General features: G+C 45.1%; 1 protein-coding gene across 3 annotated transcripts in view; it reads right to left on the minus strand.

Annotated features, from left to right (window-relative positions):
• Positions 1-19,165, minus strand: part of Rnf216 (ring finger protein 216) — a 114,858-nt gene that overhangs the window by 26,382 nt on the left and 69,311 nt on the right. For all 3 annotated transcript variants that reach the window (XM_021162526.3, XM_021162524.3, XM_021162525.3), the window contains exon 14: positions 2,746-2,843. In XM_021162526.3, coding sequence (XP_021018185.1) covers positions 2,746-2,843 — 98 coding nt within the window. The remainder of the gene's footprint in view (positions 1-2,745; positions 2,844-19,165) is intronic.

Raw genomic sequence — 19,165 nt, forward strand, 5'->3', positions numbered from 1 at the left:
ACAGCAGCAGGAAGCAGGTGGAAGCGAGCTCATGGCCACCCCTCCTCTTTGGCTGAGAGGTCTATGCAGGCCTGGCCATGAACTCATTCTCCTTGCCTGTGTCTCCCGATGGCTGGATATCATCTGCATCAGGTATGCACCATGATGCAGAGGGCTTTTTTGTAACTTTTTTTTCAGTGTATTTAGACTATCTTCTCACTTGCAGCCCAGGCTAGTTCTGAACTCTAGGCAGTCGTGCTTTTCCCTGCACACATTAGGGAAGTGCCCGACCACTGTGCCACATATCCTAGCCTCAGTGGAAGTTTATTCTTTTTTGTTGTTGCTAAGAAAGCCTGATAGGACCACCTTGGTTTTGTGAGAACTACATTCTTGTCCAAAGGTAGTGTCCTCACCCTCTATGACCTAATTTCCTTCTGGTGGACCTAGCACATAAACCTTTAGGAGGAACATGTAACTATACCCAAAGCCTCGTGAGACTCAGGTGTATGTCCTGTAGTGGAGCTACATTCCTAGCCTTCCACACAGTGGTTTTATTTTTTTTGAGAGGTGTGCGTGGGCGTGCAAGCGTGCGTGTGCGTGATACTTTTGAAACAGGGTCAGTATCAAACTTAATAGTACTCTTAATACCTCAGGCTCCTGAGTGCTGGGATTCCAGGCCTGTGCCACCACACACAGCTCAGAATAGTTTCCTGCAGGGTACCCAGACAGAGCATTGCTTCATATCACATCCCTGTGTACACAATGAGCTTTCTTATTTTTTGCTACAGGTAGGATCCCCTGGGTCAATTGAGGAAGGCAAATTAAAGCTACCTAAAAACAGTACCCAACTCCTATGGCATCTCAGAAACTGCAGTTACCACTGACTTCAAGGCCTAGAATGTTGGTCCTCACAGGCTATTTATTTCTGTGTGGTCTGTAGAGAAGAATGGGCTGAAGAGAGCAGTGTGCCAGGTACACTGCTGAAGCCTCATCAGGTATTGAATAACTGCAGCTGCTGTTCCAGATGCTATTCTTACTGTAGCAAAAAACAGCTCCTGGCAACTGGCACACAGCTACTGATCTGGAAAATGCTTTTATTCTTTTGTCCAATGGTAGAGAATAGCAGCTGACAAGGATCTTATCTGTCACCCACCAATACAATATACTAGTCTGTGACTCAAGTGATCTGAGCTGATGAATAGAAGCTGGTATTTCAACAAGGTGATCTAGAATGCACTGATATGGAACTGTGGCATATGTCATCTCTACAAAAGCTCTGGTAGTCTGGAGGCCAGGTCTATAGCAAGAAAGCCTTCCCAAAAGCAAGCATGTGCCCTCTTCCAAGCACAGTGAAGCATACTTGAGAGGCTTTTTTGGAACTGCATTAGACAGTCCATTCTGATGGTCTCTGTTGCTTTAGAGTATTGCCAAGCTGAGAAGATCCTGTATACTTCAGGTGTCCAGGGCTATCAGAGAAGCAGAATGGAGTTTCTATTCTAAAGCAAGCACAGACTCTCTGAGAAATATCCACAGTCTGCAGGCTGCATGGCAGGGCTGTTGAGGATCAAGGTTTTCTTTGGGGACTGCAGGCTAAGGGTGGCTCCTAACTTTCAGGGGTTACCTTACTCCCTGGCCAAGGGCCCCTCTCTGCACCTTTAAAAGGAGCAACGCATGGTCAAGTCCTCATTTTTCAGGTCCAGTTACAGCATCTCTGCCTGACGACTTCCAGGGAATGTTATTCCAGCTCAAGAACAACCAATCAGATGAGTTCCCTCTGAGAATCTCAACACCTCAAGGCCCACAACTTAAATAGATTTGAAAGGAACCCCAAGTATATCATTATGACGACACAGAACACAGTCAGAAGCCATGTGCCTGGGTTCAAGTTCCTCCTATACCACTTATTACCTGTGTGAGAATGGTCAAGCTACTTGGGTTGCCTCAGCTGCAAAGTGAGGACAACAGGACCTATCTGTGATGCAGACCTAGCAACTGCAAACTGCTTAAATGTCATTGTCTAAATACCCCCAACCCCCATACTTAGGAGTGCCGTGAAATCATCCACCCAGAGGCCACATATAACGCCAGGCTGTCTCCATGCAGTATGTGTCATTTTACATTACTTCCGACTTGAGGAAAAGTTGCTTGTCTAATTAATAAACAATTTCTTTCTTCCCTTCCTATGCTGAAGTAAAAATGTAGCAATGACCCAAAGCACAACCACACAGAGGCTTAACACCACACACAGGGAGTGGCAGTCAGAGGATAAAGGACCCGGATCTCTAAGTGATCTAATGGGACACTGCCCATCAGCCTGGCAAAGCTGAATTCTTTATGAAATAAACAGACTTCTGTAGCACTTAGGTGACTGTCTTACCATCTATTAACATTTTGAAGTTGCTCAGCCACACGGGGAGTACAACACAGTGCCTATTATCAGTATTACTGATAACTTTTGTCTTCTGGAGTTTGGCACTTCTACCTATTACCTCAGGCCACTAGTATCTCCTGACATAGGCAGAAGCAACATCAGTGCTATAAGACCTGTTATCTACCTACTGAGTAGACAGTAGGGAGAGAGATGGCCGATTTTTACTGAGTGTATATAGGCCAGACCTTCCACAGATACCGTATGCCATTTGAATAGCTATGGGCTGTGGAGACTAGGACTAGGACTAGTCTACATCTGTGCAGGGGTGGCTTGAGCTGACACTTGCCATAGAACCCTCTGCTCCTTGCAGGCTCAGCTGCCATCACATTACTCACATGGATGTCCGGTACTTGATGTCATCCTTTTCTGCCAGCTCTTCACAGGTGAGGCCATTGTGTTCTTTCCAGAGTCCCTGACACTTCCTACAGGTCTCCTGAGGACAAAAGACAGATACAAAGACAGTCCTGGTGAGTGGGTGTCACTCAAGCTTGTTCACAATGCCTGTGAAATGTCCCAATGAGCAAAACTGTTTCTAAAGACAGCAATCGCAGAAGTTCAGAAGGCACAGGCCAGTTTTCTCTTTTTCATTAAAAGAAAGCATTGCTCTCATCTGATCTGAAATGCTAAAGAGCCACCTAGAACCAGCACAGAAGACAGTGTGCAGACTTGTAAAATATTGTGAGCTGTTTGAGGGATTGTCTATTAGGACATTACGCTTCCACAATTTTTCCAGCCAGGGCTCTTGATGTAAAGTGAGGGATAGTCTAGAATATGATGACCAGGAAGAACTCAGGAAGATATTCTTTCTGTCACCTATCATTCATAAACATAGATGTAACCCTTCATGGTTTCACTTCATTACAAATAAAAACTGAAAAACATCATCACTTCGGGGCTGAGAAGATAGGTCAGTTGGGAAAGGGTGTGCCTTGGGAGCATGTGTATACACCCATACATAATTACCTTTTATTTTACAGAAACTATCTTGTACTAATAGCAAGAACCTAAGAAAACACTAAGCCAACGATCACGAGCATAAGTGAAAATTGCAACTCTGTTTAGAATAGCACAAGAAAAGATGGTGCCTGTCAGCTGACTGGGTTCTGGCCTTGTCTGGGGAGGCAGGGGAGCTTGAAGAAAATAACTGGAGAAAACAGCATTCTGGAAGATATTGATAGACAAAGCTGGGTTGTTGAGTATTGTGGCTTATACAGATGATGCAAGCAGGCCTAGCTCGGCCTACATGGCCGTCCATGTAGAGTCCTGTGAGACCTAATTATCGGTTTCATCTTGAAACCAGGGCATCAGGAAGCATAGAGGCAACATGAGCAGATTTGGGACTTTATTAGAGCATTCTTGGTGGGAAACAGATTAGAGGCAGAAGAGACTGTAGTATTCAAAAGACAGCTGGAGGACTGGAGCGATGTTCAAGTAGAAGGGCACTTGCTGTTCTAGGTGGTGGCAATGCACACCTTTAATCCCAGCACTCAGGAGGCAGAGGCAGGTGGATCTCTGAGTTTGAGGCCAGCCTGGTCTAGAGTGAGTTCTAGGACAGCCAGGGCTACACAGATAGTCCTGTCTCTAAAAACCAACAGAGGGAAAAAAAAAAGCACCCATTGCTTTAGTTCCCAGCACTCACATGTCAGACAGCCTATAACTACAGTTCCAGGGGACTCAATGCCTTCTGACCTCTGTGGACTGCAGCATGTAGTGGCACTATTAAATGCATGCAGACAAAACACTTATGTACACAAAATAATCTGGAGAAGAAAAAAAAAGGACAGTTTTGGGAGTTAGTATAGCCACCCGGCCAGGAGACAAAGGAAGGCCTAGACCATGGCAGTCCATGAAACCCTGTAAAGAAGTTGAAAGTTGACAAGACATGGAAGAAACTTGAGAAAGCAAGCTCAGCAGGTTTGAGTGTGAGGCGGCTCCAGAACACTTTTCTGGTTTGTCAAAAGAATATATCAACTGCAACACTGATACAACTTGGGTGGTAGGCAGCAGACTGATCTGGTGGTGTTAAGGAATCAACAGGACAAGGTAGGGGTTGGTGGCAAATTTAAAACTTAAGGAGAGGACAAGGCAGATGTTGCTTATATACTAGAGCTTCAAGGCAACTCTAGAAACATTTTCCAGAGCTGAACTCTCCACGAGTAACTGGTGACTTAGGCTTAGGCTTGTACCTATAGTATAGACACTACCACTGCACAAAAAAGTGTGCACGTGTGTATAGAGTTCAGAGGACAAACCTGCTTTTCATCTTGTTGAGATAGGGTCTCTCTTGCTGTTACGTACTCCAAGCTAGCTGGCCCATGAACTTCCAGGCTGTTCTCCAGTCTTTACTTCCTATCTCATGGTATGGGCAGCTGTCACAGTCAGCTTTTATGTGGCTTCTGGAGAGCTGAACTCAGGTTGTCAGGCTTGCGTAGCAAGTGCTATACATATTGAGCCATCTTCCCAGCCTGAAACTATTGCTTTTGCAAAAGGTACCAGCATGGTAGCACCACCCTTGGTAGCACCTGCACTTAGGAAATAGAAGCAGGAAGATGGAGTCTGAGGACAGCTTAGTGGGGCAAATTCAACTAGCCTGCAGGGATACTGCAGTACTAATGGCTATAGGTGGCTCACAGACGGGTGGGGGTGGAGGACACAGGAGTAGACTGACTAAGGACACACAACTTTTGACTGTAAGCCTTTTGTGTTCAACCATCTCCCTAAGACATGGTATCATGTAGCTCTGGCTGGCTTGAACTTGCTGTGTAGCTGAGGGATTACCTTAAGCTGCTTCTTTTTTGAAAACATAATCTTCCTTAAAAAAAAATTCAAAATTTATTTACATATATGGGCGTTTTGTCGGCACATACATTTGCATACAAAAAGAGATTATTGGATCCCATGAGTCTAGTTTTGAACCACATATGGTACTAGGAATTGAACTCAGGGCCTCTGGTAGAACAGTCAGTGCTCTTTAACCACTGAGCCATCTTTTGCCTTGAACTTCCTGTCTCTCTGATCTGAATGCTAAGATTACAGGTACATGGCACCACACTTGGTTATTTTGGGCTTGGGATGGAGCCAAGGGTCTTGTGCATGCTAGGCAATCACTCTACCAATTGAGGTATATTTCCACTCCTTCATTTCATACCTTTTAACTGTCTATGTCATATATGTGCTAGTAACAGGAGAAACACTGAATGTTAGAGCATGTCTGGGCATCTAGAACATGCACACTTTTGAGCGGGATGCGGCCCAAAGGCTACAATCAATGGTGTTGATATAGGACACATCTCAGTGTCACTGCTTCTAGGATGTAGACGTTCTCTCTCTCTCTCCACTGTTGGCATTCCATTCAGAAATCAGAGCTAAGTCACAAGTATACTTAAAAACAGCAGTTTGTAGTTGCACAAGTGTTCTTAAAAGACACTGTGTGGTCAGGCATGGTATCGTACACTTTTAATCCCAGCACTCAGGAGGCAGAGGCAAGTGGATCTCTCAAATACAGCCTGGTCTATATATAGAGTTCCAGGACAGCCAGAGCTACATAAAAAAAAAAAAAAAGAAAAAGAAAAAGAAAAAGAAAAAGACCTTGTAACTGTTCCAGGAAAGTGGCATAAACAACAGCTGGAAAATAGATGAGCTGGTGTTTGGATCCTGTCTTTCTAAACAAAACCAACAGCATGCCTGCCCACGCAGCTAGGAAACAATAGAAGGCCAAATGGCAGTATTTACTTCTGAGCAGTCCTGGTGAGTCAGTCATTAAATCATGGCCTGACTTCTTAAGTAAAGAGACCCCATTAAGTTGCTGCCCAAGCCCACAAAACAGCCTGTCCACACTGGGGCCTATGGTTCATGAGGCTTAGAGGAAGTCCTCTGGCTCGTATTCAGTACTGTAGTGGTCAGCCTGTCAGTTGTATTTCTTCACAGTGAAGGACCCAGGGGTCCCATAGAATAAATTTTGATTGTATTCTGAAGAGGTGCTGTAGCCAGACACTGAACCCCACAATTAGAATAAGACAAACACAGAGTAGGCTGGGCAGAGTTATCACATGGCGCTCTCTGCATCGTCTCTATAAGTAGTGTGTACTAAACAGTAATCTTTCATCCCCAGCTCAGCTCGGCTTTGTTCCTCAGCTCCAAGAAGCTTCAGTACTGTAGGAGGATGGGAGATGCCAGAGGTCATTTTGGAGGGCAGAGCACCCTGACACGAGCAACCTACCAACACGAAACCCAGAGCACGTCCGCTCAACCAGGCACCAGCCCTTCCTGGTGACTTCAGTCCAGGAGGAAGAGAGGTGAGGTGAAGGGGACACAGGTGCTGACTAACCTAGGCAACTCATTCAAGGAGCTGCTACCAGCTGCTGCCGCCTTTTATGTCATTAGGAGCCCGGCTGCCTAAGTCTTCCTGGGCAGCGGACCCTTGAAATGCTAAGATGTCATGTAATAAAAACAAAAAACAACCACAGGTGGCCAGGACATGGCTCAGTTGCTAATTAGGATCTGAGTTCAATCCCCAGAACCTTAAAAAAAAAAAACAAAAAAAACAAAAAAAAAAAACCCAAACAAAGCAGATTAGAGTCTGTTTTGGCTCAGGGTGCCTAGGCAGGATGACTGTTCATCAAATTCAAAGGCAGGTTAGATTACATAGCAAGTTCATGGGTAGTGTGCACTACATACCAAGTTTCTGTCCCTAAAACATCATCAAAAGACAAACAAAGACTACTGTGGCTGCCTGTGCTCTAGGCATTCAGATTCTATTGCCCCGGCTTAAGCCTAGCTCAGAGTCAGAACACCAGGCCAACTACTCTCTTGTTTTGGACTGATTGTTCCCGCTTAATCTTTCAACTTGCTTGCCAGGAGAAATGAAGTTGCAGCCCCAGCTCTGGGGCACAAGGCTGGACCCAGTATGAGAAACTCCGTCTCTCTGTTGTCATTTAAGGCACTCAAAGGCCACCACATGGTTGTGATTGTCAATTCCCTGAGGCCTCCAGGTGAAACATGAGAAACATGACTTCACTAATGCTTAGTCAACTTTAGGGACCACAGGGACAAAGGCTTTTAGGCCACCTGAGTCCTCCAGCTGTCAAAGATACCAGTCATCCCTGCCCCCATCCCCAAAGTCACATGTGCTAAGAGCCAGAAGATCTGGAAGGATACTGATTTAAAGAGTGTGAAAGACACAAGAAACTAGGAGAATCAATGTGGCTCAGCTCGGACAGATTCAGCAAGCTTCCTTTTTTGGTGGAAGTCAATGGAGACTCCAGGGACTTCCTTTCTCCCAGGCACACCAGCAGAAGGAGCCTGATCCTTACCCACAAGTTCAGTAGCTGGTGCGTTTGGCAAACCAGGGAGGGCACAGTGAATTGCCATGACATAGCACAAATGTATGCACATGTACATAGTGAAAGAGGGTGGTGACAACTCATGAGATGTTTTATTTTCCTTTTGTTGTTCGTTTTTGACACAGGACTCTCTAAGAGCCCTGGCTGTCCTGGAACTACATACAGCAGACCAGGCTGGCTTCAAACTCAGAGAGATCCACCTGCTTTTGCCACGAGTGCTGGGATTAAGATTGTACTACCAGACCCTACTAGTGTCTTAAACTGAAACTCTTCCAGGAACACATACCCACACAACTGATAGAGTACTTCCCCAATCTGGAACTACATGGTCTGGAGCTGCCTGACTACAAGTAGGCTTGCTCTTTCCCTCTATTTCCACGGCTTCCCTATGTGGGATCTGTGGGCAAGAACAGGTCATTGTTTAGTGGAAAACTCAAGGTATAAGGGCACAAGGCAAGGTGCGAGGTCCCAGTGGAATCTCATGTGGAGGCCACAACTGGGCCATTGGCAAAGCTGCACCAGACGGTGCTTCCTGAGAATGACCCAGTGAACAGCAGGATGGAAGGGGACCAAATCTGAGGCTATTCTTTTTTTTTTTTTTTTAAAGATCACCCTAGAGCCTGCTAAACAAAGTAACCTTAAACTGGCCACAAGGAAGTGGTTGTTCCTCCCATCGCCAGTGACTCTGCACATCTGGTGGGGCAATAGGAAGAAGCATGGACAAAGAAAGGCCAGAGCCAAGGATCAGCCAGTCACTCCTCATGACGGGACAACCCTGAGCCTTTCCTGTGAAAACTCATCAATTGTCTCTGCAATAGTGGCTAGGACTCTGACCATTAGGACTTTATTTTTGTGATTTGGGAGTCTCATCATATAGCACAGATTAGCCTATAGCCCAGTCTTCTTGTGTCTGCCTCCTGAGTCTTTTTTTTTCTTTGTTCTTCTTTTTTTTTTCCTTCTGCCTCCTGAGTCTTAAGACAAGTGTCACTGTGACCAGCTGTTAGGATTTGCTGGTGATTATGATTACTACTATCAAAAAATTGGGTCAAAGTTCTGGTTCAGGGTGATATTTGAAATGGCAATGATTTCTGTATTGAAAGGAATGAAAACACTCTTCACTCGCCCATTCTTGCCTCTTCATCCAGTGCTACTGAATGCCAATCCATCTGTCGGGGCATCTCTCTGCAAAGGGCTGAGAGAAGGGCATTATGAAGTCCCGCCCTCTCCATCTTCCTTTAGGGTTGTGGGCCCTTATCAGGTCTTGGGGTCCCCTGAGAACTGAGCATGATAAGTTCAGGCCAGGCAAGGGAGGGTACTGCTGCTCCATCCTGAGGTTATCTGGGAAAGTTGTTGCATACAGAGAGAATGGAAGAGGGACTGAGGTGTGATCCAGACCTGGAATGAGGAGCCTGGAGAATTACCTGGCTAGCCAGTACCCATGGCCAAGGCCCATAGCCTCTTGCCAGTGACCACATCCTCTACATCTACCCATGGCTAGATGTTTCAAATAGTAGAGAATCTGGGAAACCTTGATGACCCTGAATTTTTGGGACATTTGGCTTACATGCCATTATCTTCCTTCGTCTTCTCCTCCTCTCCCTCCCCCCTTACCCCCCTCTCTCTTGGATTTTTCAAGACAGGGATTCTCCCTGTAACCCGGGCTTATCCTGGAACTCATACTGTAGACCAGGCTGGGTTCAAACTTAAGAGATCTGCCTGCCTCTGCCACCTGAGTGCTGGGACTAAAAGGCATGCACCACTACCACCTGGTATGGTCAAGTTTTTTATTATAATTATTATCTTTCATTATTTATTTAAAAGATTTCTATTTATCCTATGTATGTGAGTACACCATCACTGTCCTCAGACACACCAGAAGAGGGCATTGGATCACATTACAGGTGGTTGTGAGCCATCATGACCATGCTGCTGAGAATTGAACGTAGGACCTCTGGAAGAGCAGTCAGTGCTCTTAGCCATCTCTCCAGCACCTATTTATTATGTATGTATGTATGCATGCATTTATTTATGAAAAGGTCTCCTTGTAGCCCAGGCCTTGTATCTACCTAGCTTCAACTTCCCAAGTTACAGGTTCTATGTTCCTGCTCTTCTCCCACTCTTTCTCACACCTTTCCAGAAGTTGCACTCTACGTGCAGGAGTTTGCCCTGCTTCAAAACAAACCATTTCTCAGAACTTCAACCTGGGTGTGGTCAGCTAAGTGCTGTTGTGAATCTTACGTTCATCTTGATTTTCTCTTTAGCAAAAGGCTTCTGAAGGAAAAGATTTCCCTTAAGTTTTAGAAATTTGATTAACCAGCCTGGTCTACAAAGTGAGTTCCAGGACAGCCAAGGCTATACAGAGAAACCCTGTCTCGAAAAAAACAAAAACAAAAAAACAAAAAAAAAAAGAAATTTGATTAACACACACTAAAGCTGATGTGTGTGTGCACTGGATGGATACTGCACTACTTCTCAGTAAAGGAACCACTCAGCATCACTCCCCAGAAGGCTAGAAAGTCAAGCACCTCTTTCAGGTTTCTGTGTTAATGCTGCCCTCTAGGGACAAAGGAGTGTAAGAGCCATTTGGTTTCCATCTACCCTACTTTGGAGACTGTTTATCACTTCTAGTGATATCAGAGTCACAGGACGGCTTCCTTCATTACAGTTGGGATCAGGGTTCTGAGATAAAGTGGCTGGCAAAGCCTTCCTGGCATTAGTAACAGTTCAGTTTGCCTTTATCAGAACTGACTGCATGTCAAACCCACCAATTCCTTCCCAGAAGTTAATAAGAGCTGAGTCTGGTTTCTCTGAGCTCCTTCAGCAGATTGTTGACAACACCTGGACAAGTAAACATTTACACAGAAGCTTACAAACATTCATCTGAGTTCCTTCTAGGCACTGTAGGTCCTATTCTGGGGATAAAGACATGTTAAATAAGTGAAATACAAATAAGACAGCATTATAAGTACTAAGTGGATAAATTCAGGCAGGAATGTTGTCAGGATTAAGGTAGAGGGCTGAAGGTCACAGTCATGAGGTGGATGGTAGAGAAGACCTGTATTTGAAGTAAAGAACTAAACTAAAGAACTGCTAGACAGACATCTAACTGGGATATATTAACTAACAGTAATCCTATTGGTACAGGTGAACTTTTGTCTATATTTAGGCTGGAAAATCTAAATATAAAACTGGTGGCTATAGGTTTCCTAACTATGTGCATCCTGAAGGCTCAAGCCCCATCTTGTTGTCTACTGACAATCTTTTACGTTAAGAACTGGGCTTTGGGGAAGAGGATCTGTCCTGGCTGAGCCTGCTATCCTGTTACCTGACCATGATCCCCACTCAACTGTTTTTTTTTTTTGTTTTGGAGCCTTAAGAAAATGGAATCTCAATGCCAGGCAACTTTAATCTCTGCATTTGGGAGGCAGAGACCAGCGGATCTCTGTGAGTTTGAGACCAGCCTGGTATACAAATCAAGTCCAGGACAGCCGTGGCTCTGTTATACTGTGAACCTTGTCTCAAAAAAGCAAACCACACCAACCCAAACCAAACAAAAAACCAACCAACCAACCCACCAACCAAAAAACCCAACCCAATCAAACAACAACCCTTCTACTTTCCTTTTTGTGTGGGTGTGGTGCAAGTGTGAGGTATGGGTGTACACATGCCACGAGCAAGCAAAGTTCAGAGGAAAACTTTCAGTCGCCTCTTATCTTGTTTCTGCTGCACTGTGTTCCCAGGCTAGGTGCCCACTAGCTTGGAGTCTCCTGTGAGCTCCCATCTTGCAGCAGGAGTGTGAGTAGTGCATCCTACTTTTTCTCATGGGTTCCTGGGATCAAATTTAGGTCCTTGGTTTTTTGTAGCAAGTGCTTTTTTACCTGCTGAGCTATCTCACTAGCCCAAGTCTCCCCTTCTTGTGGTTTCCTGAGACAGACAGACAGACAGACGGTTTTATGAAACATTTTTTACTGTTCCCCATCCTGGGTAAACAGATTGGAGGTAGAAGTGACAGTTATGTTTTGCAGTCACAGACTCTGAGTCCTGATTTCAGGTATATTTTGGGGTTGCTAACTGGAAAGTCCCATTGGTTTTCCTTCCACTTTTATTTTTGAGGTTTAAGTCTCTCCATCTGCTGCCCAATCTACTGAGAGGAACAGAAACCATTCAGTATGTGTGAGAGGAGCTCAGGCTTCAGTGATGGAGGCAGGCTGGAGTTCAACGCCTTGGTCTGCTATCTTCTGGGCAGTGCAAGGACCAGTGAGGGTACAGCTCTTGACTCAGCAGGCATCCTAAACACTAACTTCATGGAATGGCCTGGCTCTGCCTCTTTACCTCTCTGACAGTTCAGTACCAACAAGCCTGATGGCTGCTAGCTTATTCTTTTGAGATCTGCTTCCTGAAAATGACTAGAGATAGTTCATCCAGGTCACCTAGTTCTCCATACTCAGGGTGAGCAGCTGTGTCTTCATCTGGGGACTTGACAGATGACACAAAGGACAGCTCTGTTCTGAGCCCCAATAATCAGCAGATCACAGAGTGATTTCAGCACACTGCCCTGTGTGGGAGGCCTTGCTGAGCCTTTGGTGCCTATTCTGATCAGGTGAGCTCTCTGCAGATTGCATTTTGCCATCAGGGGAGTTGTGCTCTTTCTTTTTTCTTTTCAGTATGGATAAAGGACTAGCAGAGTTCATGCAATGTTCATGAAACTTTTGCCCATTTGGCTTCAAATGAAGTCTACTGAGTTAACAGGAAGACCTTGATTTGATTATTCTTGTTGTTGAGATATAGTCTAACTGTGTAGCTCAAGCTTTCCTGAACTCACGACGTAGACCAGCTCTGTGAGATCTCTGGACTCACAGGGCTCTGTCTTCCTGGTATTGGGATCAAAAGCATGCGCCACTAGTGCTCTGGGTCTTAGTTATGTAGCCCTGGCAGGCCTCGGAGTGATAAATGTGTAATAAATAAATAGCCCTGCCTTTGCCTCCCAAGTGTTGGGATTAAAGGTGTGCCACCACTGCTCAGCTCGCTTTCTTTTTCTCAAGACAAGGTTTTTCTATGTAGCCTTAGCTGTCCTAAAACTCTAATATAGACCAGCTTAGGATTTGGGAGCTTAGGCATGGAGATTAACATGAGTTCCAGGCTAGCCTGGTCTACATAGTAAACTCCAGGCCAGTTTTGGGCTTAAACTATTGTCACAAACAGCGCCTTTATTGAGTCCTTCTCAGGGGCGAAGGCCTGAGTGACTCTGTAGAACCCTGTGCCAGGCTCTTTGTTTTCATCCTTATTTTTTTCCTTACAGCAACAGCTCTGAATGACACAGAGAGACAACAGGATAGAGCGTCACCGAGAACAGTGTAACTCCTGCCCACAGACCCAGCTAAGTGCTACAGGCTCAGCAGCTCTGCTGTGTGCCTGTGTGAAAGCTGACGCACCGAGTAAGAGTCAGGACTTGTGCTGATGTATCACTCGCCTCCTTTGGTTCCACTGAAGCCCTAAATATAACCATGCTAGTTTTATGTTGTTTTCCTAACCACAAACAGCCAAATGTTGGTGTGTAGATGTCAAGGGACCAAACTGTATTTGTCCCTATAAAATTCATGTGTTGAGCTTTGAGCTCTAGTACCTGAGAGCATGACTATATTTGGAGACTGGACCCATAAGTACAAAGGATATAGCTCAGTTAGTGTGTAAGTATGTATAAGACACTGGGTTCAATACACAAACAAGGTGCAAAATTAAGATGAGTCTGGCACAGTGGCCCTAATCCTGACTTCTAACAGGAATTGACTGTGGATCCTGTCCTGAATTTATGTTGAATTAAATCTGTAGCTATGGTACTCAGTGTAAGTAAGTACCCATTTCAGCACTTATTTAATTTGAGTAAGTCCGACACAGTTGAGAAGTAGAAATTAAAGGTGATCAAGACCCTGTCTCTTGACTTTTAGTAGAGCATTGTCTACATCAAGATCTGTGATTTCAAATGCCTGTTTGAGAAGCAGCAACAGCAGTTGAAAATCTGATAACAGGTATGACCAGCAGCTGCCAGGCAGGATCCATTTCCATTTCCTAAATTTAAGAGACTCAGAAACTGAGGATTGATGTGAAATCTGGTTTCATGTGGTATAGGTAACTACAATACTATATATTACGAGTGAGTACACTTGGTAAGATCCAGGGTACATGTGTACTAGAGGCCCAGATTACCATCTCTGGGTATGCATTTTACAGACTGGGGACTTTCTGGCAGACCTGAATAGCATGGCCCTGAGTGTGCACACACAGAGCTGCTATGCACATATAATACACTTTGCTGTGGCCCTTACCTAGCCTAAAGCCCCTCCTACCTTTGCACCATTCAAGAGAATGTTCTCCTCCTGCTCCACTCTGACTGCTTAGCCTCCCTAAAGGGTTACTGCCCCAGCCTGCATCCACAAAACACTACCTTGGATCCACAAGAGGCAACCTTGTTTCTTACATCCTTCTTCATTCGAACCAATGCAAGCAGGAACCACACAAGCCAGGTGAGGCCTGGGTGCCCCTTAGTGAGTTCTTCCCATTTCAAAGAGATTCTGTTTCTCCCAGACATATACTTTAAATTTTTATTTGACCTTAAAGATGGAAGTATGGGGCTAGAGAGATGGCTTAGAGGTTAAGAGCACTGACTGCTCATCCAGAGGTCCTGAGTTCAAATCCCAGGAACCACATAGTAGCTCACAACCATCTGTAATGGGAACGGATGTCCTCTTCTGGTGTGTGTGAAGACAGTTACAGTGTACCCATATAAATAAAATAAATAAATAAAAAAAAAGATGGAAGTATGAGTCTTAACAGTAGGTGTAAATAGTAAGGCTCCAAACTAAGGGAAGTTCTACCAGCAGAAAAATTGCAGGACCTCCTGGCAACAATTACAGCTGTGCTCAAGGGTACTTTGTGGTTTCCTTGTCCTGTCCCAATGCCCAGCTGTTTAGCTAGCACCCCCTAAGGGGCTCTTGGTACACAAAAGACCACTTGGACAGGCATAGGCAGGAAGGGAATCCACATACCACTAAAAAGACCCTGCATGCCTGTGTGCTTGTGTGTGTGTCTCCATCTGTCCATCTGTCCCCACCTGAGACCCTATTCTGGCCTACAACTGGGAAAGAAAGAAAAGACACCTAAACACCTGGTATAGCAGAGCCATGACAGACACAAAAGTCACTGGCCTCAAGGTTCAGGCACTTCCTCTCCAACCATTGTCCCAGGCTTCTAATTACAGGCTGGCCTTAGGCCTTTGAACAGGTGTAGGCCCATGTGGGACCAGGGGTTTGGATATAACCTCATCCAGGTCCATTATTTCCTATGGGTAGAAATCATTGTTCTGTAATAACACAACAAAACCAAGGCATATAAGACACATGAAATGATTTTACGGAACACAGGGCTTGATCTCAATAAGATACTGTACAGGCTAAATGCATCTTATAATAGATTTGTATGTACAGCTTATAGTAACAATGCTATTCTTCTGCTTCCACTGAGACAGGCTGGTCCCAAACTCAATTCCCACACCACAGCTTCCCCAGTACTGAGATTACAAGTCCATGCCACCACATCCAGTTTAATGAGTTCACTTTCTACTGGTATGGTCTCTGAACAGTCAAAGTGGGAGTAGGTTGCCCCCCACTTGCCTTTCTCTGCCTCTACTACCCTCTTAACTCCCTTCCCCATGCCCTGAATAAACTTTATTCTATTCTATTCTATACCGTCATATGGCTGGTCCCTCAAGGGGAATCCCCCCTGTACCTGACTACACCTCCATAGAACATATCCCCCACCCCCTTTATCTTTTTATAAACACATCAATATGTATGTGTATTTGCCTGCATGTCTGTGCACTATGTGTGTGTAGTGCCCATGGAGGTCAGAAGAGGGAGACAGATCTCCTATGACTGTAGTTATAGATGGTTTTAAGTAGTCATGTGGTTGCTGAGAATTGAATCTGAGTCCTCTGAAAGAACAGCCAATACTCTTAACCACTGAATCATCTCTCTAGACCTTGGCCATCTTTCTTTAGGAAGTCCTACCCTCTGCTTTGAGAATAGTGTGGGCAATGTCACATGCTGACATTAAAGAACAGGCTGTTCTCGCTCCCCTTTGAAGATTGTTATTGCTACCCAGAGAACCATGTTTTTTTATTTTTTAACTTTCTTGCTGTTGTCTCAAGCTGCCCACCCATCTCCCTCTCTCTCCCTATATATATATATGGGGTAAGAGAGTGTGTATGTGTATACACACACACACACACACACACACACACACAAACATGCACACATTTATATGTGCAGAACCCTGCTATAAGCCACATTCAGCTAATTGTTTCATACCTATACTTAGCATCTGGACTGAGTCTAGAATTTGCCTCCCTTCCCACCGTGATTGCTTCTCTTCTTCTGCACATGTTTCTTATGTATGCCTATCTTCTCTGTGGTACTGCTGTTTCTTCCCAGGTGAGGACTGCTGGTCTCTGGTTGCAGGGACTTGTGAAAGCCAGGCTTATCCTGGAATGTAGGTTTTTTAGTCAGGCTCCAGGGCCCTCTGCTGGCTGGTTTTAGTAACTGTTAACTCTTCCTCATTAAAAAACAAAACAAAACAAAAACCCAACTTCCTGTTGCTACCACCTCTGAAGCTCTCCACTGATTCTCAACAATGCTCAAACTCACTAAAACAGGCAAGAGAGCTTTATTGTGCTAATGTGCTTTCTATGGTATTTTCTGGAAGATAAATAATTTATTTACATTTTATACAGTAAAGTGCATGTTAGGCTTAAAGAGAAAACAGAAACAAACTTAACAATCATTAAAAAAACCAAGGGGTAGCCGGGCATGGTGGGTGCACGCCTTTAATCCCAGCACTTGGGAGGCAGAGGCAGGCTAAATTCTGAGTTCGAGGCCAGCCTGGTCCAGAGTCAGTTCTAGGACAGCCAGGGCTACACAGAGAAACCCTGTCTTGAAAAAAACAAAAACAAAAACAACAAAACAAAACAAAACAAAAAACCAAGGGCACCACCATTTTGCTGAACACAATGTAACAACCTCATCTTGCAGGACAGACTCTATGGCTCACCTGGTTTGGCCCAGAGCCTAGTGACCTCCTTAGTCACTCACTGGGGTAACACTAGTCAGTTTAGTCACAGCCCTGATGGAGCAAGTGGCCTCATATACAATGAGGGAGGGGATCAGCACCCAGGAGAGTGGCTACCCTGGCCCTGACTAAGAAATGCTATTGTTGTTCTTGAGTTGCTGCTGTCACCCTGCCAGCCTGGGCTCCTGGGTCTTCTGCTCTCTAGTACAGCAACTCTGATCAGTGTGATGAGCTGCAGAGGCCACTCTTCATACAGATGGGGACAGATCCAGCCCACCAGGAAAGAAAGTGGTAACTGGACCAGATGACTTAAAGGCAGAAAGAAACTTCTAGAAGGGCACAACAAGAGTACTAAAGAACTGCAAATAGGTTTGCAGATTAAACAACACAGCTAAATATAGCCAGAGCTACTTTACCAATGATTTCCCCCAACAACTCAATGAGGAGAGCAACATGGGAATTTACCTGTGCCACAGGAAGATAGTATCTTTTTGTTTGTTTTTTAAAAGACAGAGTCTCACTATGTAGCTCCTGCAACTACCTATGTAGACCAGGCTGGCCTCCAACTCAGAGAGATTCATCTGCTTCAACCTCCTGAGTGCTGGGATTAAAGAAATGCAGCACTATACCTAGCTGGAAGCCACTATCTTAAAGACTACTGAGTAGAACAGGAAGACTGGGAACAACGAGAGGAATAGTGTCAGCCATCTCTTAAGGAAGTGGTTAAGTCACCAAGCCATCAATCTTCATTCCTCTTCAGGAGTTGCTGCTACCCTTGCCTTTGGTCAGGGAAGAACTAAGTGTAGCTGAAATTCGAGTTGCCGGGGAAGGTCATTCAAACACAAGCAACAGGACCTCAGCCAGTCCTTACCAAGGGTTCTGAACATTTAGTGACATGACTTGGGACAAATAAGCTCCAGAATGGTGTGGTATGGAGCAAAAAGTATGGGGTCAGCTCAAGAGGTGGACACTGACAGACACACACAATATATGCATTCATGTATTGATAGTAAGTTACGGAGGATGCTGGTGCACCACGGGGAAACTGGGCAAGGGGCTCCAGCAACAGGAAAGCTGACCGGGGAGTCCTTGAGAGTACTCTTCCTGCTGCCTGTCTCTGGAATCTACGTGTTCATGAGATAAGTGTTTGATAAGGACTGTGTTCTAGAGCTATGGCAACGGACCACAAAGACCCTGGAATCAAGCAAGCAAGATGGTACATTCTTACTATGGAATCTGCCCAGGGAATGTACTGTTTCAGGAAGGGGGAGGGGGAGAAAGGTGGAGGCACAGGTGTACACTACTGACAGAAGGCCTTTAGTAGCCTGCTAGCGTTTTCCATATAACTGTTCTCATGGGAGTAAGAACAGTTTTAGAACTGCCTATGCTAGGACTGACTCCAGTAGGCAGGACAGCATGCTTGGATGAAAAAGCCAGCCCCACTCTAGCAACTTGGGAGCCTTCAGATCTTTCTGTAGAGCAGCCAGTCTTAGGGCGGCTTAGCAAGGTGGTTTCACAGTCCCCAAAGAAATGGGGACCTTGTGCAGGTCTCCAAAAGTCTCTGCTATCAGATGATAATAAATAAATAAATAAGACTGGCCCTGTCATTTCTGTGGTCAAGACCCTTGATGTTGGTTACAGAAAGCTGTACAGTCTTCATCAGGGCATACCACCCATTCCCACAATGACTGAGGTTTGCATCCCCAGAACTGTTCTCTACATGTCCTTTTGTTCTGAAGGCTCTTAACAGTCTCTAGCCTGCTCTCAAGGGCCTTTATGTTGCACAGGGTCACTGCTGTGGGGGTTCTTGTATGTACCTGAGTTAGGGTTTCTTCATCTGGAGCCTCTGCAAAGAACACGGTCTATGTCTGTTCAGATGGGGCAGAGCTAGTGTACACCTCTCTCTGGAGTTTGAGGCCTACTCTATAAAGTTCAATGGATACTCAACACTTTTGGGTAGATTCCAACAGGTACCCAAACACAGTTTGAAACTAAGTTTCTGAAATGCTGGCTTCTCCACAAAACTGTTGTCTTCTCTGGATCACCAAAAGCTACAACCCAGCTTTCAGGTGAACTGCGCTAATGCTTCTTTCTTCTTCAGCCCTAACACCACATCTACCAGCCGGCTCCTCCTATCCCATCCCTACATTCATCTCAGATCCCCTATTTGTGCCCAGGTCAGAAGCCAGCATCACTTTAGACCTGGAATGCCATGGAACCCTGTACTGTAAACTTCCCCAAAGGAATCTTTGTGATCCTAGTCAGGTCCTAGCTTTTCTTGACATTACCAACC

The sequence above is a fragment of the Mus caroli genome, unplaced genomic scaffold, assembly GCF_978045245.1.
Source record: "Mus caroli unplaced genomic scaffold, Mus_caroli_1 scaffold_4, whole genome shotgun sequence".
Classification (NCBI taxonomy): Eukaryota; Metazoa; Chordata; class Mammalia; order Rodentia; family Muridae; genus Mus; species Mus caroli.